Below are 26,645 nucleotides of genomic sequence, written 5' to 3' on the forward strand. Positions count from 1 at the left end.
ATCTAGTTTATGCAATGAGACAGACAAGCAAGCAGTGAGTGTAGGCCAGCGCACAAAGCAAGATCATGAGTAAGGCCTTTTGCTAATAATAGACTCTTGACCAGAGTCTACCCCATTTGTATCTACTCTGTCTAGCAGAGATGTCAGTCACATGAATAGTCTAAGTACAGCTTTTGCTTAGTATCCAGTTGGCTCAGCTCTTTGTTCATTGTTCGTTCCCTGTGGAGCACAAATAAGAGTAACCATTTCAGCATAGTTCTGTGGTCATTACCATATCAATATTAGCAATAAAGCATCTTCAGGTAGAAGCCAAACCTTCTGACGGAAACATATTTGATCTAGACCCATGAGTAGGAAGTGCAAGGGAGAAAACTCTGCATGCTCAGGCTTTGGAAAGTTAAGTCAGCTTTGCCCTTCTACCTCCAACTTCACCTGCCAAGAGTTTCTGAGGAATATCCATGCCTCTGTGAGAGCACTAATTCCTTTTCAAAGACTATTGCTAAGAAAAAGGGAATCCAACTGAGCAGTGATGGTCCCAGGTCTCTGATACAGTAATTTACAACTTTGCCTTTTCCAGTTGTTTTGTGACAGTATTGTCCTATTGCTACTGACAAACATATTTTATTTTCTTTCATGAGTACTGACAGGTTTATTCCATTGCAGTCAGACAGTGCTGGTCTGAAAAAAAAAAAAATCTACAGTGATTTCTATTTGTGATGCACAAGTGCATCCCAATATGGAGAAAAAAAGCTAGTCTATTTGAAGAAATATCTCGAGGTTTAGGGTACCGCTTTGGTAAAACCCAAAAGAATTGTTTTTGAAAGGGAAGGGAATAAATTATTCTCACTGATTTTCTTAAATTGCTTACTATTGAATGTTCAGTGTGTGCAGGGTTAGTCTCATAAATCTCATCTAGGATAATGGAAGATCATTACCTCAATAGTTCCCACTCAGGGAAGCATGTCCTGACACAGTAATACAGACACATACTAGATAAAGCCAATATTTTCAGGCTCCCTGAAAAAAAGAAAAACTTTGGGCTAAGCAAATGCTAAAACAGTAAAACAGGAAGCATAAAAAGCATGTTAACTCCAGATCATAAACGTCAACTCTAAACACAATAAAAGTGGACACAGACCCCTAATGTGACACTGAAATGCCAAGCTGCATCCTATCTTACATATATCATGTCTGAAATCAGGCAGACTTGGCTTCCAGTACATGAGTAGAGGGAGATCCTTCCACTTAGCATTGGAGACTCTCTAAACAAGAGAGCTGGTTTGCATAATCTGCAGGTTTCCATTCCAGATCTGAAAGTTCGGTCTATGAAGTTCTCCAACTGTAGTTGTTCCCTACTCACTGCACAAGGTCTCAGAGACTCCTGATCTTTTGCTCCTGTTGGCTGGACTCTGCTCACTAAACCACATGGAATGCTATAATTGGTTTGCTTTTAAGTTGTAACAAATTTATTTCAACCATTCTTCACCTTCCAATGCTATGGAGCAAGTGATAATCTCAGTAGGTTACCACCAACTCTGGTTCTCCGAGGAAAACTCCTCCTTGGTTGCCAAGGACATATGTAGTCTCATCATAGCATCTTCTGATTGACTGCCATATTTTCAGAGGAAGTGCTGATTTCTGTGGCCTTAAGAGATAAAAAATGTCCACTTCACAGATAATCTGGGAATTAAGTCCTTTCCGCCCTTAAGGCCATCACCCTACAACCTTTCCCCCCAGTTCTATCTGTCTCTCACCATGTGGAACAGAGATGGGGGTGAGTTTATAGCATACTTCTGATGCTGCCCTAAAACCTGTACTAAGTGTCCGTTCTAGAAATTAGTGAAAACATTATCTGTAAATTCATATCATAGTTACTGCACATTCATTTCTTTTGTAGAGAAGCACTAAGACTAATTCTAAGCAATAAAATGCAAACATGTTTGTAATCTTGGGATTTACTAGAAGTGTTCAAAGACAGTCTTCACACAAACTCTCCATAACACTGTAAACTTACACTCCTACATAATTGCACTGACTTCACTTGTTAGTAAGTCCTGGGAGGGATTCACAAGAGAGTCATTCTGTAGACCTCCTGCCTGTGTAGGGAACCTGCATCAGCAGTACTTCCTTCTCTGTGCATATACAGATCAAAATGGATGTCTACTGCAGCTTATTAATTACCCAAACAATTTATTTTTAAAAAACATCTGCCAGAGCATACAGAAGGAAGCAAGAAGGCCTGATTTTTTAGCAACAATAGTGACAACACAGCTAACCTGCCCTTCTAGGTAAATTAATTTAGGGAATTATATATCAGTGTGCAGCATTGCACCCTGAATGCTGGTTGGGAATTCTGGAGTGGAATGAATCTCTCTTCTCTCTTTTGAAAATTGGCTGTAATCTTTCCATCACTTGATTATCTATGTCAGTAATAAGTGAACTTAATACACCATTTGCCATCAGAATAGGATTTTAAATGTTTCCTTTAAACTAATCTGCTCTGTAACCTTAGTTACATTGATTTCAGTTTCAAAGAAAATTACAACAGAAAGAATACTTGGAACAGGTAAATGGTTTTCTTCCTAGTCCCACTGTCTGTCATCAAGACAAGACAGTACTAGCAGTTAGAAACAACAAACTCTGAATATGACTTGCTGAGAAGCCATTCTCTGAAGTGTTGTTTAAGGACAAGGAAGCCTTAAGGGGAAAGAATATATGAGAAAGTATTTCTGTATATCAGAAATTCCCACCTGAACCTAGTGACTCACACCTTCCAGGCTTTGACGCAGTACAGCTGGATCACTGGGCTTGTTCCTCAAAGAGCAGAGAAGCATAGAGAAGCTTCTGCAGTAATGTAAGGGGTAGGCAGAAATACACACCCACCCAACATCTGTACCCACCCAAATAAGAGAAAAACCCTGCAGAAAATATTATCATAAAAACAATATTTTTTTAAAAAAAACAACAATTTCTCCCATCATTTCAAGGATAAATTAACTGTCTAGCCTTAACTTGACTGAAGTGACCAAAATCAGAAATAAAAGTTTTACAGAAAGCTTTCAATAACATTCTGACAGGAACAATTTTCTAGGGATAACTGAAGCATACCACTGGCCCAAAGCAGCTGATGCTGAGTTCCTCACATCTCCAGTAGGGCACGTGGGAGGGGGAGTGAATCCAGAGCTACATGTTTGCTTTGAACATTCGCAGTAACACTTTAAGGTAAATGGTACCCTTCGCCATCCTATTTCCAACAATCCCTTTTTCCTTCTCTGCCAATTATGGACATATTTCTTGAAATATAGGCTTGCAGGGTCCTGCAATGGATGTAGAGTTCTAAAAAGATTTATTATTTTCTAATTTCTCTTCAGAGCTCAGTTTCCAATAAATGAGGAATATTTTCTGATTGCAGATGACGTCAGGATTTTTTCCTCCTCTTAGACTAAATAATTTGGTGCAACAAAGATTCTGCTTTATTTTCAACTACTTGTCCTATATCACTCTCAAATGCCAATTTGTTCTCATTCTTTGAGGTCAGTGCACATCTAGTTGCCTTATGCCTGATGTGTGGATGATCTGTGATGCTCATGCTCCAATTATGAGCACATAAAATACATTAAGAGGATGACATGACAAACTTTTATTCCTATATTATCTTATACGACACTCCAGAGCTTGAGGTGGGACAGGGGGAAAGAAGGGGAAGAAAAGAAAGCAGTCAGACAGTAAGAAATGTTCTATTACTTGGTGACTTGCGAAGCTACCTTAAATGTCAATGATAAAGTTTGTGCGTTACTGAAACAGAGCAAATCAAGAACCTTCTCCTGGGGGCAGACTTCACAAGGTATTTTTTATTTTATTATTTATATATTTTCTCTGCAGTTGCACACTGAGCTAGCTTTTCATATTCTATACATGCAAGGGTGATTGCAGAAAATACCTAGAGATCTTCTAACATGATTTAGAATCACGTCATTCTAACATGATTTACCTGAAAATCATGACACAAACCTGAAAGTTATGACACATATTTTTGTTTAGTGAAGTCTTCAGATGTTGGTTCACATCCTGTTTTCTCAACAAATTCTACCTTTTTTATATTATGATGAGCCCTAAGATTATTAAAACCACCATCTCTGTGTGGAGACTGTTTCTATGGCAGCATATTTTTAGGTTCTGAACATTAAAGAAATAAAAAATTATCTCACAATGACATGACATTCAAGTGTGGTTTTACCAGTAGGGCTGAGTAGCCTGTAGTCTTTTCCTCTTCCATCCTTAAAAGCCTGCTAATATGGCAAACTCAGCATGCTGCCACAGAACACGGCAACAGCCTACACTCACTTATACTTCCCATCTACATAGTGGCTTTAACCGGTCAAACCCAAGTAACTGCCAAGCACAGAAGTGCCTAAAAACATAATTTTTCAGTGTTAACCTAGGCAAAAACAAACAAACAGAAAACCATCCTGCTTTATTTCAGAAAGATTCCAGACAGCAAGCTGCATCTTATCAAGTGAGTCCAGATAAAGGCTGGCAATTACAGTCTGTGAACTGACTGAGGCTGAGTGGAAAGTTTACATCCAGCTGGTAAAACAGCCATGACCTTCTTCTTACCAACAGTCAGTACTGTCCACTAGAGCATGGGGAGGAAAGGCACTAGCGAAATTTGTTGAAATACAGTTATGTACCAGAACGAGCATTTTCACAAGAAAGCCATATTTGACGTAAATGAAAAATAATAAAAAAGCTGAATGCAAAACAAAATGATGTACCAATGAAACCTAGAATACAAAGGGCATGCCTTGTAAATAAGAACAGATGAAAAAAATAATCAAATGAACTATAACTGAGATGCATAATGTTTCAGCCTACTTGGCAGGCAAAGACATAAACATAGCATGCTCTGTCTCCAGGTCTCTCATGGGTCTATTATTTTACTCTGATGCTAGAAAGATGAACCCACCTTAGGAAGAAAGTCTGCCGTCAGAGATGCTGTTCCAGACACAATCTGTTGATACTTCACTGACTAATATTTTCGTTCTTCCTCAGTATCTTTTCTCCCTTCTTTATACAGAAAGTCCTCCTTGATAAGTCAACTGGCCAAAACCAGTGCCTTAAATGGCTTGATGATGGCAAACCCCTTCCCTACACAACCCCTTAATTTTCTTTTTCTGTGGTTGATTCTAGTCCTGTTTCATCTTAAGGAAGTAAGCTTGGATACTCTGCAAAAACAGCCTCACTCCATCTTAACTATTTGTTCCTCTTTTTACCTCTCAAATGTCATTTTAGTTTGCAAAAATGTCTGACAGACTCATTAAAAAGCCTCTAGAACAAAGCTCCACAACTGATGGAAAACTGTATAAGAGATGCTGTTAAAAATCAAAACTTCATTTCATATGCCATACTTGAAACACTGAAGCCATTTTTCTTTCCTGTATTTTAGGTAAAAGACTTCAAATACTTGCACTGGAAGCTTTCTGCAATGAGATTACACTGGGTAACATCTCTCTGTACTTTTACTGTCATGCCACAACCTACCACTGCCCAGTGACAAAATGTTGTTTATCGCCTTTAGATGTATGCCAATTTATTCCATTTAACAACTAAAAAATCCTCTATCAAACTGGAGAATTTACGCAGATAAAAAGTCTTTTATTTATTGAACTAAATTGCTCAAGATTTTGTGTTTCATATGCATTTATATAGATTTGCAAGAATAAAAGCTTTGGTACCTTGGAAGTTCAGTAAATCAGTTCTCAGGCAAAATGTCTCATATGAAAAATGAATTACACAGATATGTGCAACAGAATTAAACATTTACCGCTGCTGGGGCAGTTTTCGACAATATGTAGTGATGAATGGCACATTTATATTCATGCCATATGTTTCTACGTATGTCATAGCAAAAAGCACTCCAGTGACCCACTATTCACAGAAAGAAGAGAGAAAAATCACAGTATACGACAGTTATGGTTGTTTAATGTCTACTCACAGAATCATTGCAATAATTATTACGTGTGCCACTTCTGTTGAAAAAAAACAAAGAGAGAGAGAAGAGAGGAAGGGAGAGAGTGGGTAGAGAAGCCACCCTGTACATTTGACCTTAATAAGGCAGACTACAAATACACGTAATGATTTCTCAAAGTGTTTGAATATCACAGAATCGCAGGTTGGAAGGGACCTCAGGGATCATCCAGTCCAACCTTTCTAGGAAGAGCACAGTCTAAACAAGATGGCCCAGCACCCTGTCCAGACGACATTTAAAGGTGTCCAACGCAGCCGAGTCAACCACTTCCCTGGGGAGATTATTCCAATGGTTCACTGTCCTCACTGTGAAAAATTTCCCTCTCATGTCCAATCGGAATCTCCCCAAGAGCAACTTGTGTCCGTTCCCCCTTGTCCTCTCCATGTGACTCCATATAAAAAGGGAGTCTCCATCTTCTTTGTAGCTCCCCCTTAAGTACTGGTACATGGTGATGAGATCCCCTCTAAGCCTCCTTTTCTCAAGGCTGAACAAACCCAGTTCTCCCAGCTTATCCTTGTGTGGCAGGCTTCCCAGTCCTTTGATCATCTTGGTGTCCCTTCTCTGGACTCCTTCCAACCTGTCTACATCCTTTTTGTATAGAGGGGACCAGAACTGTACACAGTACTCCAGGTGTGGCCTGACAAGTACTGAGCAGAGTGGGATAATGACTTCTTTATCTCTGCTGGTGATGCCTTTGTTGATGCAGCCCAGCACCCTGTTGGCCTTCTTGGCTGCAGCAGCACACTGTTCACTCATGTTGAGCTTCCTGTCCACCAGGACCCCCAGCTCCCTTTCCACAGAGCTGCTCTCCAGCCAGGTGGATCCCAGTCTGTGCTGCGCTCCTGGATTATGTTTCCCCAGGTGCATGACCTTACACTTCTGCTTGTGGAACTTCATAAGGTTCTTGCTGGCCCATTCTTCCAGCCTATCCAGATCTCCCTGCAGAGCAGCTCTCCCTTCTGGAGTGTCTACTTCCCCACTCAACTTGGTGTCGTCAGCAAACTTCAGGCTACACTTGATGCCGTTATCCAGATCACTTATGAAGATATTGAATAACATTGGGCACAATATCGATCCCTGGGGGACTCCACTAGTGACAGGTTGCCACTTGGAAAAGGAGCTATTTATCACCACCCTTTGGGTGTGGCCTGTCAGTCAGTTCCCCACCCACTGCACAGACCACAACGCATTAATTTCTCCAGGAGGAGACTGTGGGGAACCCTATTAAAAGCCTTGGAGAAGTCCAGGTAGACAATATCCACTGCCCGCCCCATGTCAACCAGGCAAGTCACTTTGTCATAGAAGGCCACCGGGTTTGTCAAGCACTATCTGCCTTTAGTGAAGCCATGTTGGCTTTTCCCGATCACGTGCTTCATTTGAATTGTGATGGCCCCAGGAGGATTTGTTCCATAACTTTTCCAGGGATTGAAGTAAGGCTGATGTGCCTGTAGTTACCTGGATACTCCCTCAAGCCTTTCTTGTGGAAAGGGGTAACATTTGCCTGCCTCCAGTCCTCTGGGACATCCCCCGTTCTCCATGACTTCTCGAAGATTATGGAGAGTGGCCTTGCAATGATGTCAGCCAGCTCTCTCAACACCCTCGGGTGGATGGCATCAGGGCCCATTGATTTGTAGGGGTCAAGCTCCCATAATAATTCCTGTACTAACTCTTCCTTCACCAATGGTGGGTCGGTGTTTGGATCCACTGGCAATTTTGTTCCCAAAGCCTGGGATCCAACAGTGTTGGTGAAGACAGAGGTGAAGAAGGTGTTGAGGACCTCTGCCTTTTCAGCGTCATTGGTGACTGACTCTTCTTTTCCGTTTAACAGTGGGCCTATGTTTTCCTTCTTTTTCTGCTTATGGTTGACATGTCTGAAGAAACTTTTCTTGTTATTTTTCATGTCTACAGCCACTTTCAATTAGAGTTGGGCTTTTGCTTTTCTAACTGCATCTCTGCATGCTCTGGCAATGCCCTTGTAGTTCTCGACGGATAGTCCTCCACTTCTCCATTTCTGGTATGCTTTCCTTTTGGATTTGAGTAGACCCGGGAGGTCATGGTTGAGCCATGGGGGCCTCTTGCTCTGCTTAATTCCCTTTCCTTTGTAGGGGATAAATTGGCTTTGTGCTTCCAATAGAGAGTTCTTGAAGAACTCCCACCACTCACTAGTTCCTTTGTCTTCCATGGAAGCTTCCCATTGACTCCCTCCCAATTGAGCCCTGACTGAACTGAAGTTTGCTCTTCTAAAATCCAGAACCCTTGTCTTAGAGCTGACCTTCACCATGCTCAGCAGGATCCCGAACTCCACAATGTTGTGGTCACTGCAGCCAAGGCTACCACTAACCAAGATATTACAGAGCAGGCTGTCTTGGTTTGTGAACAGCAAGTCCAGCAGTGCCTCATTCTTAGTTGGCACATCTAACATTTGTATGAGGAAGCAGTCCTCTATGCATTCCAGGAACTTGGTGGATGACATGCAAGCTGCCATATTGTTCTTTCAGCAGATGTCTGGGTAGTTGAAGTCACCCATCAGGACCAGGTTCTGTTGGCCAGAAGCTTGCTTTAGTGCCCCAAATATCGCTTCGTCGGCATTGTCATCGTGGTTAGGAGGTCGATAGCAGATGCCCACTGTGAGGTCCTGCTTGGAGACAACCACTTTGACTTTAACCCAGAGGCATTCGATAGAGCAGTCACAATCACCATAGTTGACTTCGATACATTCAAGGTTTTCCTTAATGTAGAGTGCAAATCCTCCACCCCTTCTACCCTGCCTGTCCTTACGAAACAGCCTGTAACCATCCATTGCAATCTCCCGGTCATTTGAATTGTCCCACCAACTCATTTGAGTTGTCCCACCAAAGACGTACAAAGATATACAGCTTTAGGCAAAAGAACTGTACTAGAAGGGGGATAGGGTAAGTACCACTCAAATGGAGCCATTATGCTTTCAGCTATTTGGATCCTGAAGTGAGATAAAAGCCACATCACAGAGGCATAATGACTTCAGGACCAATAGAAAGAATTAACTGACACATATTCTGGTAAAATAGATTGTGAAAACTTGCAGTTCTGTTTTGCCTCAGTGGTCTAAATTATGAAGCAGAAGAAACACCAGAGACTATGATTTGCTTATCCTCAGCATAAAGCCTCAAGGAACTACAGAAGTGCCGGTCCACCTCTCCCACTGACAACCCATACAGCTATTAGGATTATTAGGATAAATAACTAAGCACTTCTGACCCCTGTGCGTTGTGCCTCTGCTTATCCCCCACCCTCCACTCTGAAAAGTCTTGCAGGACGAATGCACAAAATAAGATCAGTGTAAACTTACTGATCTGACACCTTTCCCCCGTCCTCCTTGGGCCAAGGGGAAGAAAGAAAGACACAGTAAAAACAGGGAGCAATATTAACTTACTTCTTATGTCTTTCTCAATGGGACTGAAATAAAAACTGTCAGAGGAACCTGAATCAAGCCTAGAGATTCAGAAATACAAAATATCATGCAAAGCATGGAGTGAAGGTGTAATATACTCAAAATTTACATCTTCCAGCAACTATGTTAAAAGAAGAGATCTTTCCACTACAGCTACTGTTCTAATGACAATTAAAGAGAAAACAGGAAAGGTGTTCAGGCTAGGATACTGAGATTGGAAACCTCTATCTTTGGAAAAACCATCTAGAATGCAGAGTCTACCCTTGCATTGCGTCTCTGAAACAGGGTAAGATCTCAGCCTTAAGATAACAGAGCTTTGGAAAAGTTCCCTGTTAGCCTAAGATCACAAGCTGCGATAAACTGAAAAGCAGTCTGATGGTTAAACATTATGCCACATCACAGCTTCAAGGAATATTTTTCTATAAGTGCATTAATTTGAAAAGCTCCAACTTTCCAACTCTAAATATTTTCAGTACTCTCTTTTGTAAAAGAAAAACCAAAAAGCTTCCTAAAATTTACACAGCTCCTATTTGGATAAGTATTGGATAAGTATTTGGAAAGCTGCTGAACATCTATTGCAATGCCCTAGATTTTGAAAAGCTGTGTTACTGCAGCAGCAATAGACACTTAAATGTGGTATCTCAAACAATTTAATTCCACTGTGAGCACATAAAATATAAGTGCTTGGTTACTGTTCCCTATCAAAACACAGCACTGTGAGTACAAGGTTTACTTGGAGAAGACAAGGACAAGAGAATGTGGGGGTTCTGGGATTTGTTTGACAACACGGAGTAGTTTGTAGAGACCATGAATTGCTGTGGAGAGAAAACACACAACTGTATTTCTATGACTTTGACTGTATTATTGAATTGCCAGGACATCCTAGAAACCAGAACAATTTTTAGGTACCACGACATCTGTAAAGGGCAGGATTCACTATGACATTCCCTAGTTTATTAAATTAAGACAGGATAATGCTGGATGTTGATTATCCCCAGAAAGCTATCTACTGCACCGTAATTTTCTCTTTATTTTTTTTTTTTTAAATATTTTTTGACACATTTGGGAACCCTAACACTTTCTGTCTGTAGAAGCTGTAGGTGAAATGCTGACATAATCATGAAATAATGAAATCTGTGATTCAATATTTGTAATACAGTACCTTCAAGGGCTAAAGATGCAATTCCTAAATATACAGTTCAGTGGCTTTTCAGGATATTGCCCCTGCCCCTGAAGGTTTTTAGTCAAGTCAGAGTGCAGCTTACACTCTAACATTTTGCACCAGTAAAACTTTACTACAGTAAATGCAAAAGCAGTACGTAATTATTAAGCCACCTTGTTTTAGGAAGATGGATACTAGCTTTGCTAACAACTCTAACCTGGTGGACTTGTTTTCCATAGGAACCGAACTAGCAAGTTACATTTTACATTCCCTTTATAGTCACTAAGACGTTCTTACTTGCTACTTCCACCTGAATGAAACAAGGGTTATCTAAAATGTCTATTAGCATCTCGAGTAGTAATTTAATACAGAGATGTTTGTTTAACATAGCGGGTAAATAGGAACATTTAGCTTTGACTCTCAGGCTAGAGAAGGAAGTTAAGGATGTCTCTACTGAAATAAAATATGCCTATCCTGCCATATGAAGTAGTGTTTTTTTTAATTTGGTATACTCCACATACTATTCAGTATAGCTAGACCTGCAAGTTACTTAGTTTCATGTCCACAAAAATAAGTAAATTGTAATTCAGCTGTTTTTTTTTTCAAGTATAGTGCTAGTAATACCACACATCTGCACAATTTCAATACTAAAATTACTTCAGAATTCTGCTCTTAGTCTAATATGCTACAGTGTCTTTTGTTACATGACAAGATCATTGCTACAGAGTTCTAGAGAGATGTGTTATTGATGAACCAAAGTGAAGCCCTCAAGTAACCTCGTTCTGTCCCTTCTCTAGTACATACATTACCAGTAACACTCTGTATCGATTCAGAAAAAGATTTAGGGTGTTGTGAATTTTCTCCTGAAACTCCTTCACAGTCTTCAGTGCTTAAGATAACCACTAATTAAAAGAAAGCGAAAGCCGTAACAGCTGCAATGTGTAGGTACTACATGATATATATATAGGTGATGTGCTTTATTAAGCTGTCTGACAACGATTGTCAGAGTGGCCTTCCACTTTTAGAAGCATAGATTAATATTATTTCCCATAATTTCCACATATTTCTTGCATTCATGAAGGATGTTAGTGAAGAAATAGTTCTGTTAGGTTCTTATTTTTAAAACTTTAACTAGTTACATAGATATTCATGCAAAATGCTTTTTTCTTGTAGCAAAGAGCTGCTAATAAAAGTGATTCAATTAAAACAGAAAACTGCATTTTTCCACAGCATGCATTATATCCAAATGAAGGGAATGAACACTAAATCATCTATCCAAGTGTTCCTGATCTCCTTGCACTGGTTAGGAAAAGGTCACATTTAGGTGCTCTGGAAATTGTTCTGTAGACAAAAAACATTATTAAAATGAAATGCGTAATTTTACATTTCTTATCTGTTTTTTTCGATAGTGTTGAACGAGCTGTTAGGACCTTCTGCTGTATATTTATATTTAACATGAATGAGCAATACTGTAGTACTGTACTACTTTCTTTCTGGAGAAAGGAGGACTTCCCCTTGCTTGAGGAGGATTGGGTTAGAGATCATTTAGGCAAACTGGATCCTCACAGATCCATGGGCCCCGACGGGACACACCCATAAGTGCTGAGGGAGCTGATGGATGCTGTGGCTAAGCCACTCTCCATCAACTTTGAAAGGTCATGGAGGACAGGAGAGGTGACCAAGGACTGGAGGGTAGCCAGTGTCACTCCAGTCTTCAAAAAGAGCAGAAAACTATAGGCCAGTCAGCCTGACCTCCATCCCCAGAAAGGTGATGCAGCAATTCATTCTGGAAGTCATCTCCAGGCATGTAAAGGAAAAGAAGGTTATCAGAAGTAGTCAACATGGATTTGCCAAGGGGAGATCACGCTTGACCAACCTGATAGCCTTCTAGGATGGCATAGCTGGCTGGGTCAATGAAGGGAGAGCAGTGGATGTTGTCTATCTTGACCTCAGCAAGGCTTTTGACACCATCTCCCATAACACCCTCATAGACAAGCTAAGGAAGTGTGGGTTAGATGAAAGGACAGTGAGGTGGACTGAGAACTGGCTGAACAAAAGAGCTCAGAGGGTTGTGATCAATGGGGCAGAGTCTGGATGGAGGCCTGTAACTAGTGGTGTTCCCCAGGGGTCTGTGCTGGGTCCAGTCCTGTTCAATATATTAATCAGTGACCTGGATGAAGGGATAGAGTGCACCCTCAGCAAGTTTGCTGATGATACAAAATTGGGAGGAGTGGCCGATACACCAGAATGTCGTGCTGCCATCCAGTGAGACCTGGACAGGCTGGAGAGCTGGGCTGAGGGGAACCTCATGAAATTCAACAAGAGCAAGTGCAGGGTCCTGCACCTGGGGAGGAACAACCCCATGCACTGGTACAGGTTGGGTGTTGACCTGCTGGAAAGCAACCAGACCTGGGGGTGCTGGTGGACATTCATGCCAAGTTTACCATGAGCCAGCAATTTGCCCTTGTGGCCAAGAAGGCCAATTGTATCTCGGGATGCATTAAAAGGAGTGTGGCCAGCAGGTCGACAGAAGTTATCTTCCCCTTCTACTCCACCCTAGTGAGACCACATTCTGGAGTACTGTGTCTAGTTTTGGGCTCCCCAGTTCAAGAACAGGGAACTGCTTGAGCAAGTCCAGCGGAGAGCTACCAAGATGATCAGGGGCCTGGAGCATCTCCCTTATGAGGAAAGGCTGAGAGATCTGGGTCTGTTCAGCCTGCAGAAGAGAAGACTGAGGGGGGATCATATCAATACTTCTAAATATCTGAAGGGTGGGTGTCAGGACGATTGGACTGAACTCTTCTCAGTTGTGCCCAATGACAGGACATGGGTCACAAGTTGGAACACAGCAAGTCCCACTTAAACATGAGAAAAAACTTCTTTACTGTGAGTGTTGACAGAGCAGTGGAAGAGGCTGCCCAGAGAGGTTGTGGAGTCTGCTTCCCTGGAAACATTAAAAATCCACCTGGTCACAGTCCTGTGCCCCCTGCTCTAGGTGTCCCTGCTTATGCTTGAGGAGGGAGGTTAGACAAGATGGTCTCCAGAGGTCTCTTCCAACCCTTACTATTCTGTTATTCCAGATAGGTGTACTTTTTTGTGCCTGACACTACAGCAGTAGTATATTTTTAATTTACAAATTTACCCTTGAAAAGTACGCAAAGCTATAGGGATCGGTGAACACAGCAGTTAATCTTCTGAATAGGAGAAATTACTATAATGTATTGGCAAGTCTTGGCATTGGTCCCCGCAGTGCCTGCCTGGTTAGTTACTGATACAGTTCAAGTTGCCAGTTATGATTTTAAAAGCCTTAAATGGGTCAGGATACCCTTACCTGAATGATTGCCTTTACCCTTGTGTCTCAGAACAGATTGGCTGGCCTGTCTCTCCAGTCTAAGAACGACTGAAGGCACTCACAGAGCTTAGAGCATGCTTCTTTTTAGGTATGCGTTTATTATAGCAATGCAGACATTAATGGCAATATGAAGCAATGGTATTCTCCTGTTCTCCAACACTCTGTCTATGAGCACTCATCTGGGGACTGCTGCACGTGCCTTGCACCCCCTTTCAAGTCAGCTTCCCCCCTCCACCAGTCTCCCAATCTCTCCCATCCAAGCTGGATAAAACCCACCCCACAGGTCCAGACATGTACAGGTTTCTGCCTTCAAGAAGAGCTACATGATCCTCAGTCCCTGTGATCTCTAAAGAAGCAGAGTTACTGTTTAAACTTATGATAGCACCTTCACGTTCATGTTGCTGATACTGAAGTCTGAGGACTCAGACATGTGCCAGATTTCCAGTGCAAACAGACTGAAATTCAAACTTATTATGCAGACATCTGGGGAAAGTCAGGGGACATGTCTGTTTTATCAGCTACTGAATATTTCATATCAGGAAAAAGTGCTGAGAAAATTGTCATGCATTAACAGTCCAAAGAAATAATACACTCCCAGTGCGGAAAATTGCCTTCTTTTCATTTTTCATTACCATATTTTCTGCCTCAGCATGGCAACACAGATGACTAAGACAGGATATCTTCCGTTAGAATGCCCAGATGGGAAATTACCCATGCAAAACTAGTTTTAAAAGCAGGAAAAAACCCATGCAACAGAACCAAAATAAGTTAATGCAGTTATATATATGGTCTCAGAAGTTAAACAAGATACACCCTAACCCCAGTTAAAAAGACAAAACAGGCAAAAAAGAAAACCTAAATGTTTTGTTCCTCTTATAATTAATTTCTACTCCCTGCCTATGGTGGTAAGCATGTGAAACAAAAGTCTGACATTTCTAAAAAGCTGCCTTCTACAGTACCACATGAACAACAGACATTACTGAACTACTTATATATTGATATACAACAGTTTTGCTAACTAGCCATATATATGTACTTTTTTTAAAAAAAAAAAAAAAAAAAAAAAAAGATGTACCACTGAGGATTCAAAAGCCTGTTAAGGCTAATTAAGAGCTGTGATTCAAAAAGCTTATGAAATGATATAACTCCTGCCTTGCTCAGACTATACTGAACGGTGACTACAGATCTGATGACCCCTCTCATGAAAACCTCTTCGCAATTATTTTTATTTTGCCAAGTAATATGAATTATGAACAGACTATTTCTCCCAACGACATTTAAAAAAAATTGAATTAGCAAATGCAATGCAGTTACCTGTCATGTTGCAGTAAACTTTCAAGGGTCCCAGTGCCCCACTGCCATCTGGATCTATCCAGTAGTAATTTGAAGTTTTGCCCAAGTGTTTGTATGCTTCACAAGAGAGTTCATAAATAGCTGGAATGAAATAAAACACAGCAATACGATCTTCATATCCTCAAGCAAAAAGTCCATAATGACAATAAATTGACTTTATATATCAAGAACTATACCTCTGAGATTAAAGTGACACTCCACAGACATTCACAGAAAACAAAGAATCTTTCCAAAAGATACAGAAGTGATTAAAAGCTTGCAGCACACAATTTCATTTTTTGGCATGTGAGAGAAATACAGAATAGGAAGAGAATTCCACCACCTTGGTGGGGGGTGGGGGTGGGGTGCAGGTGGGGTGGGGTGGGGGAGGAACAACCGAACTTTTTCAAGAGTATCTTTAAACTGTTTTTGAAAATGCTTTGGTTCAGAACTCTGTTTATGCACTGGTTTAACTTTTACATCATAAATGGAGACACTTCTATTGATCCAACATACTTTTCCCTTTAGTTTTCTTTCAAAAGATACACCAAAAAGCTTATGAGTTTTCTCTCTGTAAATTTTAGAATTTTTCAGGTTTTATTCCAACTCAAAATTGCAAAATTTCTCACTACATGTAATACCTATCTCTACACAGCCCTGCAGTTACTCTATTACACAGATTCACAGAATCTTAGGTTGGAAGGAACCTGAGGGATCATCTAGTCCAACCTTTCTAGGAAGAGCACAGTCTAAACAAGATGGCCCAGCACCCTGTCCAGACGACACTTAAAGGTGTCCAGCGTAGCCAAGTCAACCACTTCCCTGGGGAGATTATTCCAATGGTTCACTGTCCTCACTGTGAAAAATTTCCCTCTCATGTCCAATCGGAATCTCCCCAAGAGCAACTTGTGTCCGTTCCCCCTTGTCCTCTCCATGTGACTCCATATAAAAAGGGAGTCTCCATCTTCTTTGTAGCTCCCCCTTAAGTACTGGTACATGGTGATGAGATCCCCTCTAAGCCTCCTTTTCTCAAGGCTGAACAAACCCAGTTCTCCCAGCTTATCCTTGTGTGGCAGGCTTCCCAGTCCTTTGATCATCTTGGTGGCCCTTCTCTGCACAAAAGAAAACAGGCTGGCGGCATGCAGGCAAGAGAGTGAAGGTGGCACAGGAGAAACTTTATGGAGGTGGGAGGCATAAGAACAGAGGTCAAGGAAATCCATCCTTACACCCAACTCGGAGGTGCTGACTCTGTGTATGCCTGCATCCCATGATCCAAATACTATACTCAATGTGCGATTACATTTATTTTTTATGAAACGATCTCAAAAAGACTAGGCAGAGCATTTATGACATGAAAGTAGCAATATGACAGAACTGCATTCATGCATACCCATATTTTTGATGTTATTACATACCTACATAACTAATGCTCTGTTCCAGCAAGGTCTAAAATTTTACAAGTTTAATTGATTTAGCAGGGGGTTTTGTTTCAATTTTCCTTGACCTTTCTATAGTGCTTTCTATTTCAAGTTGTAACACTGCTTGTCAAATTGTGTAACGGTGAATAGCTCAGACATAATAATAATCATTACAGATAGAAGCTTTGCTAGTAATTCCTATATTTTCTTTGAAATGTATGACTATTACATCTGTAATAATCAAGGTAACACTATGCCATTACTATTAGTTATGTGTATTATACATGAATAAATTAAATCATTTTATGCAAAGAAAAAGTAAAACTTGTAATTTATATAAATTGGTATGTGTATATCTATATAATTGGTAAATTATATACATCTTTTTCTATACAAATTTTTTTAAAAGGAATGTGCAGTGCTCCTTTGTTTTCCAAGGACCAGATGGTATAGCTTTTTTGTTTGGAATCAATCAATCAGCTTCTAAAAGAAATGAAACGTTTATTTAACCAGACTTCATAACCACTCTAAAAAATTCATCTAATTTGTTGGCAATTCTTACAAGCGATCTCCTTCCAAGACTGGCTATATTTCAAATATCCATAAGGAAGAACTGTTTTGCTGGGCTCTGATGATTCTATGACTGATCACACAAACACACATTTTAAGGCCTCTAACCAACTATCAAGATGCAGAAAGGAAAGCGGAGCTAAAAAAAGTCTCCAATTTTGACATGGCATGAATGCAAAGCTAGACTGTTACCTACATATAAAGAGAAGCTCCTTGTCAATGCTAGAGAAAATTTCCTGGGAAGTTTTATGCGTTCATTACAGTGCCTAAAGTAAATTTTATACTAGAAGTAGGCACTTTACTTAAATAGTGAAATATTCCAAGCCATTTTGCCTTTCTCCCAAAACTAAGGTCAACAGATTCTTTCATTATCAACAAGACTCTGTGTCTGTTTTCAGACACTTCATACAGATTTCTTATGGAATTCATCATCTATTTGCTTCAGAAGTATTTCTCTAACCCTTTACATGCTACCTAAATGTAATCACAAAATACCAACTATGTTAACGTATAATTGTTGTGATACTAAGTCACAAATTTTAACAGACGCATTCCAGGTCGAGCCAAGAAGATGACAAATACTGTTTACAATCTCCCAGAAGTCTGGTGTTTTCATTTTCTAAATCCTTTCAGAAAACCAAAGGGGGGTTTGTCTTGTAGTATCCAGATCTTTATGTAGGGCCATATGACATTCTTGCCTAAGTTTGCTCCTTTCAGGAAGGCAGGACAATCTTTGTACACAGATACTACTACAATTCAGAAAAAAAAAATACTACAGATCGCTATATGGAAGACAAAACCAAGTTACACTGTTTAATCAGACACTCATTTACCCCTACTGAATATTTTTACAGAAAATTAAAGGGTTTAGATACAACTCCCTCCCTTCTATTCTTCTGGAATGGGAGAAATAGAAAGTGCTATGTAGTTATTAGTTAGTATAACGTCACAGAACAGGGTGCTTCTGCATAAGTCAGCATTTGTTAAGCTTCAATATTATGTTGAACACCAAATAACAGAAATTAATATTTCTTCAAATAAAGACAAAAGAGTGTGATATTCTAAATAAATTCAACTTGTGAAAAATCTTTTTATGAGCATGTGATAGTTTTTTAGCAGGTTTTACCCATATGTAGATGCATACTTAATGACCTTAAAAATGGGAATAAACAAAAATGAAAGTGTAGATTCTAGTGCAAGGAGCAGAAATGTACAAATCCCACAGCAGGGGTATAGAAACACAAATGAAGGTGTAAGTGAAGTTGGTATACTGACAAAATAACTGGTAATTAAGATGCAGTAGGAAACAGCAAACAATCATGTTCTGATGTATGAAGACACATGATGACAGAAAGAGACTTTTTTGTTGACTTCAGATGGCAAAGGGTAGCCACTAACATAAACAGCAGAACTGTCCTGGTTTCAGCTGGGATAGAGTTATTTTCTTCACAGTATCTAGTATGGAGCTACGCTTTGGATTTGTGATAAAAACAGTGTTATCATACAGAGATGTTTTAGTTGTTGTTACACTGGTCAAGGACTTTTTCAGCTCCCCATGCTCTACCAGGTGCACAAGAAGCTGGGAGGGGACACAACCAGGACAGCTGACCCCAACTGACCAAACGGATATCCCATACCATATGACATCATGCTCAGCATATAAAACTGGGGGAAGAAGGAAGGGGGGATGTTCAGAGTGATGGCGCTTGTCTTCCCAAGTAACCGTTACGTGTGATTGAGCCCTGCTTTCCTGGAGATGGCTGAACGTCTACCTGCCCATGGGAAGTAGTGAATGAATTCCTTGTTTTGCCTTGCTTCCACGCACAGCTTTTGCTTTACTTATTAAACTGTCTGTATCTCGACCCACAAGTTTTCTCACTTTTACCCTTCTGATTCTCTCTCCCATCCCACTGGCGGTGAGCGATTGAGTGGCTGCGTGGGGCTTAGTTGCTGGCTGGGGCTAAACCATAACAAGCACAGAAATGGCAAGCATCAGGCAGAGAAGGCAACTGTGAAGGTGAGAAGAGTAAAACATTACACAAAGGTATCAGAGAAGATTATGTAGAAGGGAAGACAACACTGGATCACCTTATAATTCAGTACTTCTTTTAAAAGGGTTTCTGAAATGCTGCACGAAAAGATCAGTAGTATGTAAGACAGAAGGAGAACAGGCAAAAGTAGAAATTAAGAAACCCAAAGAAAAGCTAGAATAGATGAAAGGACAAACACTTAAAGAACATTGTTTTAGAAGTCACTCAAGTACATTAAAACAGAGGAAAATTAAAACAGAATACAACAAGGAAGAGACCATGGCAGAATAAAAACAGCTTAAAATAGAAAATTGGTAAAGGTTACAATAAAGAAGCAAAAAACCAACCAACCAACCACCAACCACAAAAAAACAGAGTCAAGAAAGTACAAGTCAGCAAAATGCAAGATTTGGACATGAATTCTACAGCGTTCACATGCAAATAGCGAGAAATGGTTGAATATATCTACATACACAGGAGGCGGGGAGAGGAGAGGGAGGGGTGTCTTTCAGTGCTGATTTCTTCTGGGGGAAAAAAAAAAAAGAATGGAAGGACTGAAGATACAAGGGCAATAGATTTCCACTTTTCAAGCCAGTAGAAGTAAAATGCCAAAATGTGTATTTGCTTTCTTGGTAGTTTGTCCAAACACAATATATATACTCTTAAGAGACTTCACAATAGTATTAAACCTAAAAACCTTCCAAGCTAAAGGTAAAAACTCACATGTGCCCTGATGTCCAGATAAGCCATTTCTTGCATAATACATCCAGGTTTTGTTGTTGGTTTTTTTTTCCCCTTTTTCCAAATATTACTTCTATTCGTTCTGAGGAGAAGGGGGGGGGAACACCCTACAAATGCCTTCCTCACTCTTAACCTACCATACTTTCATATTGCATCAAAAACTGTCTACAAGTAATAAGAGGTGAAAACCCGGTCAGACCAGTGATCCAAGGTCTTAGAGTCGGGTAAAAGCTATGTACAAAAAGAATCAAAAACAAACAGAGAAGAGCACCAAAAAGATGCTATAGTTTTTTTTAAAGTTTCATCACCTGAACAATACAGATCAAACTGAGACAGCAAATCCATTTCATGCTAAAATTTGAAAGGAATTGGCTATGTTCTAACATGAAGTAAAAAGTAAAAAAAAAAATTATGTAATTTGAACTTTTGGTGTGAAACATCACGCTGCTTTAAGCTTCTTAGTCTGGGCAGATAATCCAGTCATTTTAATTAGCTAACAAAAGCAACTATGAACGCATTTTGAAGCTCACCATTGATTAAGCTAACATTCACAACAGTGGGCTTCAGCATGGCTTGAGGAGGAAAGTTTCTCTCTGAAAAGCTTGACTAGGGAAGGAGACGAAGGGCGAATAGCTTAGAGTGAAACAAAAACTAACCAAAAACCTTGTAGCCACCCAGACCTTAACATCACTTTCATTGCTGCGTTTCTTAATGGGTTCTTCTCCATTCCCAGAACTGCTTACTTCAACCCCAAAGAGGAGGTGTGGATGGACAGGGGAAGACAACACTCATTTCTGATTTTTTAGGATCCTCTATTTTAAATATTTGAGGAAAAGCAAATGGTTCAGAAAATCAGTTTACAGAATACCTTTTTCAGGCTCCAGACAGCCGAAAGCGGGAGTCAACTTCTCTTAGATTTCAATGGCTTTTTACTGATTGAGGAAAGCACACGTTCTCACCTCTGTTTTACTTTCTGACTGGCATAAAGATCAAGAGAGAGTTATCCCACACAGCTGGCACAGCTGCTGGCTATCTCTAGAAAGCAGAGGAGTTGAATGACAAAAAGGATTTAGCAATTCTGCTACCCTACACAATGTTTGAGTAACATGTTGGTGAACTACAGTTTCTGCCTCACTATGTAAAAAGGGAGGCTTAATTTTAGGGCTCAATAATAGCCTCCTTTTGTAAGTACAAAACTCATTATAAATAGAAGACCTAGCATGACAGTCTGCACTGTATGACACAGTGAATGTGTTAAACACATTTCACATCTGTCAGTTAATATGGCTGCTGCAGGGGGTAAACTCCTTTAAACTGCTGCTAATACAGGAGTAAATCTCCTCAGCTTTATAGGGGCATAGGAGAGGTGTAGATTCGCAGGAACTGATGGAATTAAACGCTAGTAAATGTGACAAAAGTAGGCAGTGCATCAGATCCACGAAGTTCAGCTACACCTCTCCATCACTTTCTTCCCAGAAAAATACTGAAAGCTAAACAGATTGTGAGGTGCTTGGGTTTATGTCACTCAAGCTGGTTTGAACTCTTGAGCCCCTTAAAAAAAGCTGAAAGCATCAACAGACAAGGAAGGGGGGGAAAAAAACCCCAAACTTACTCAAGAAATATTTATACACTGAAATGGCATACCTGCAGTTTAGTTTAGGAAAAAGTTTTATTTGTTGCTTTATTACAATATATATTCAGAAGATCAACTGCAAAACTGAAAATGTTGAAAACCAGATTTTTATATATAAACACACATACACTGTAAGCTTCTGCTCTGTCAGCTTAATTTTCTCTCTGTTCAGTACCACAACAGATCTATCCAAACCCTTATTCATTCCGATCCTATATGGTGGAGAAACCATGTCTGATAATTTTTTTTAAAAATAGGTCAAGTGAACTAGAAGTCTTACCATGACTCAAAGTTACATATGAGAACAAAAACTCCTTCTGAATTCCAGATCTGCATTCTGACAGTAAGACCACATGAAGCTGGTTGTTTGATCTAATACTTTGTGTATATTAAAAAGGTTTTTAAAAGTCCCACAAAAACCCAACATGATGCCACACTCCTTCAATGTTCTTGTTATTCTGTAGGACTATTGCTGCAATAGTCTGAATCAAACCTTACGTCTGTCAGTTTTTTGAAGTTTGGGCACAAATTCTGTAGTTTGGAACTCAGTCTTATATTGCCTAAGAACTGAAAAAGTAAAGTAAGTCCAAAATTCAGTCTCATACAGTTATAGTTAAACTTAGAATAAGTACGCAAGTGTTGTTAAAGTCAACCAAAAGTAAGTATGAACAAGCATGAACAACTTTTACATCTATCATTTTAAAAGTAAACCTTTCAGACATAACAGTAAGAAAGAAGCATTGCTAGAAATCTATATGGTATTGATATACACACTCAAAAATGCTCTGCATTGCAATTTTGTTACCTCCCATTTATGGTAAAACATAGTTATATATAACAATGTTTATTTTTTTATAAAACAAGTATATTTTTGATATGTGAATGCCTCCACATCTTCCCATGTGCATGCACACTCCTTGCTAGTTGATTCTTCTCCTCGTACTTATATTATTGTGATTATCCTTCCTACAGAAAATATCTGAAAGTTTAACTAAACTAAGTCTTTACTCATTAGTAGAACAGTAACTTAACATAATTTTGATAATTGTGAGCTTGAAATGTTTTCCAAAGTAGCTTTTACCAGGTTTCCAAATGTTAAGGCTGCCCTTGTTCATTTGGTGTTGGCAAAGCAGATGTGGTTGGAAGCTGCTGCTGAACATTTCTGGGTTTGCCCCTTCCATACTTTTAGGCTGTCAGTTTACAGAAGCTTGCAATACCTTCAGCTGAGAGAGCTGAAATCTAAAATAAATTGCAATCAAAAAAACAAGACGCACTACCCACCACCACCATGCAAAAAACCTCATCAATCAAATAGTGACAGAATGAGGAACAGTGCTAAAACTGAAGAAACCAGCACCGTTCTGATATAGAACTGCACATGTATCTAAAATGTTTCAAGCTATTTCAACACGCTTCAATTTTCCTAAGAGTAGGCACACTCATCTAAAAGAGCTCCAAAACATTAAAAATGTCAAACACAACCTGATCCTGCACAGCAAAGATTCTAAGTTAACCAGGACTTCTGTTTTGAGGTTTTTTTCTTGCTATTTTTGCCTATTATGTAATTATCTTAATGTAAAAATGACAAAAAAAGGCCTGTTTTAGTTTCTGCCTACAGCCATAGACCCCTTTCCAAAAACCCTTCTCGATTTAAAAATATCTTCAAATTATTTACTAAAATATCACCTTCCCCTAAACAAAAGAATGTGGTAGTAGGGAACGAAAATAAAATCCTAACTAGACAAAACTGTGCAACTCCAACAACAGTTCTTCAAACCAAATTTCTGATGGACTTCTAGAGACAGCAATTTCTGCGTGACCAGAAGGCAAGTCTACAGCCAAGTTGCTCACCACAAGCCACACAGCTAAACTGCACCTGAGATGCCCCTGTAGAGTTAGGTTACCTTGATGAGAAAAGCACAGGAAGCAGTACTTTAAGTAAAAGATAAGGGTCTAATAAAATAAAGCTGTAAGAACTTCAATGTTCCTAGCCCTTAGAACTCAGAAAGCAGCCAGCCACGGCTGCTCACAGGGTGCTCACCATAACACACAGAGCAGGAGGAAGGTGCTAGCACACTCAGCTAGCTGCAGTGCTGAGCTTCCGTGCCCTGTCCACATGCACTTGGAAACCATGCCTGAATGTGTCAGTAAATGCAATGAGGTTCATGTCCAAGAAGAAAACCAAGTTTCTTGATGAGCTGCAGCTTTATGCACATCTTAAATGTAGTATGCACATAAAAAGTTTAATTTGGAGATTTAAAGTGCCGTTGGAAAAGTTGTTTGGTTGGTTTCATTTTTTTTAATGGACCTACTGTGATGCTAAAGAAATTCCAGAAAATTCTTTCTGAAGAAATACAACAATTCTGGATTCAGTTAAGCTACATTCAACTCCAACCAAGTATCTTGCATTCAGGAAAACCCAAGAAATAAGTGTCTAAATGTGACATGCATTTGCCAATGCAATATTGCCTAATTATTAATGATGATGGAAATCTGAAAACCTGCACTTCCTGTCTTTATTATAACAGATAATTTCAGTAAACTAAAACCTGTGAAGTCCCATGAGTAATACAATTTGTGTGTTCGATGTTGCACCTATTTTCTCCTGTTTCTGAAGAGATGTATACATGAAGAGCCACCCAGCAAGAGCACATTTTTCACACATAAATGCAATTAAGCAACTGGAAAATTTCACTGTAAATAAAATAATTTGAGAAGATTGGAAGGAACCATGAACACCACCAAATCATGGCTGTATATAGCATGGCACATACTTTAGCCAATCATTTTTCCAGTTGTAGTAAAACCAGTATCAAGCACTACTTCTCAGCCATGACTAGGTTACCTCCACAGCCAGAAGTTGAATTGAGCTATTGCAGTCCCAAAAGAACAAGCAAGCACAACTCCTGGCATCTTCACACACCTCCAGAGTGAAACTGATATTAGATTGTTTTTTTCTGGGATACAATCACTGTAGGTGCCCTTGGTTTGCTCTCACAGTTGGCCAGGACAAACACATGAATTCTAAGACCTGAAAATTTAATCCTTTCACTGTGGCCACATGAGATTAGTAAGAGTCTATCACACACAGTACAACTATTTTACTCACACCAGTTCAAATGCAAGTTAACTAAACCCATATACTAAAGGTTTAGTTCCGCCACTCTTAACGTCACATTAAATAAGTACTATATCATTCTACAAGATGTTCCAGGAAAAGGTTGCTCAATTGCTCAAATTATAGTTAGAGCAATAAGTGCCAGGAAAAAAAGCAGAATTTTTTTCCTGATCATAGTTGAACAGCAGAATCACATGGCTGGGGTGAACCACAAAGATAACCTCAGCCCCCAAAAAAGCTCAATTACATCCATGTATCATTCCTGACATACTCCAGCTAAAATCTCTCATGATGTAAATACCTCAATACACTGAAGCAGCCTAGAGCTCCACCAGCCCTTCAGCACCAGCATTTTTCCCACTCTCTCTACACTGTGAAGCTGCTCTGCTGCAGTTAAAACTCATTTTCTTTCTTCCCACCATGAATTTGGACAACAGCTTATTGTACTCCTCCTTGCAGCCACCTTTTGTTTATTTGCAGATATGAATCTCTTCTTTACATTAAAAAGGCCAAGTTTGCTCATCTTGGCCACAAGTTGTGTTTTCTACATACTAAATTATTCTTCTTGCTCTGCTCTGGACTCTCCCATTTTTTCATGAAGCTGAACATATGAAAGTAGACGATGCCCAGCACAGCAGGATTAATTTTCACATCCCACAAGTTATCATTGTGTTAATTCAACCCAAAATAGTGTTTTCCTTGTTCACACAAGCATGTGTAATGAACGACAGGTAAATATGCCAGCAATAAAGCCCTCTTCTACTGAATAAAAAAAAAAAAGTGCCAAAACCCAGAAGTTTTCCTCAACCTCTACTTATGCAGCTGGTTAAACGTTCTTAAGCATAGTCCTTCTCAATGCTCAGTTGCTCTGCATCTCAAAATCCTAAAAATAGCTTCCAAAAGAAAGACCATTCTTTAATTTTTATATGTAATCATAATACTAGCTATATATAAATATATACTATAAATGAAAATATTTTATAAATACATGTAGACACACTATTTTTTTAAATTAATTGGGAAGGTAAACCAACAGAAAGCATTTTAGTGTTTTATGCCTGGTCTAGTGCACGTTTCTGTCCACTGCTGCATCGGCTGTCATGCTGCTACAATTTTCCATCAGCAAAGCTACTTCTTAACCACACACAAGCTTTCTTCCTGCTGCCACTGATCTATGCTTCAGCCTTCAAGTTATGGATTGCCACCTTCCCAGCTGATATATCCGCCTCACACTCTCCCTCTGCCTCCTACTGTGAGCTAATGAACTTATAAAGGATTCTCATTATTTGTGCAATATTCAAACATGCCCTGTAGAAACAGAAAGGAAATTAAAAAGTTGACAAAAAAATTAATAAGATACATGAAAATTTGCCAAATTTGTGTCAAGCTGACTCTAGGCTCATTTATGTCAGTGATAAACAAGACAATTACCATTGTGGTAACAAAGGGAAGAAAGTAGAGGGGTTGCCATCAGAATAAGAAAGAGCATGTGAGTTTATTTGCCACTGGGATAATAAAGAAAATTACTGCCGTGGGGGTGAAAACTGTAATTTGAGTTACCATACAGTAGCGCAACCCAGAAACTTGCTATGAATACAGAAGAAAAACATCCCGTTCATGGCAAAACCAAAGGCGCTTCTGTTTCTCTCTCAACTTCATTCTTTCTTTGTGTTGGGCTCAGGGGGCAGAGAGAAATGAATTTAAATCTAAAGAGCTGATCAAATATAGGTTTTTAAACGAATTTAACAGTGATTTTAAATTAGAAGCCATAGATTAGGCAATTAGCATCCTTGTAACAGTGTCAGCCTACAGACATCACAGGAAAGAAGTA

The 26,645-nt window shown here is 39.6% G+C and overlaps 1 protein-coding gene across 1 annotated transcript in view; it reads right to left on the reverse strand.

Annotated features, from left to right (window-relative positions):
• The window catches only part of CNTNAP2 (contactin associated protein 2), a 1,195,621-nt gene that overhangs the window by 345,699 nt on the left and 823,277 nt on the right, over positions 1-26,645 (reverse strand). Inside the window, exon 12 of the mRNA XM_064443813.1 lies at positions 15,287-15,406. Within this exon, the coding sequence (XP_064299883.1) occupies positions 15,287-15,406 (120 nt within the window). The remainder of the gene's footprint in view (positions 1-15,286; positions 15,407-26,645) is intronic.

The sequence above is a fragment of the Phalacrocorax carbo genome, chromosome 2 (genome assembly GCF_963921805.1).
Source record: "Phalacrocorax carbo chromosome 2, bPhaCar2.1, whole genome shotgun sequence".
Classification (NCBI taxonomy): Eukaryota; Metazoa; Chordata; class Aves; order Suliformes; family Phalacrocoracidae; genus Phalacrocorax; species Phalacrocorax carbo.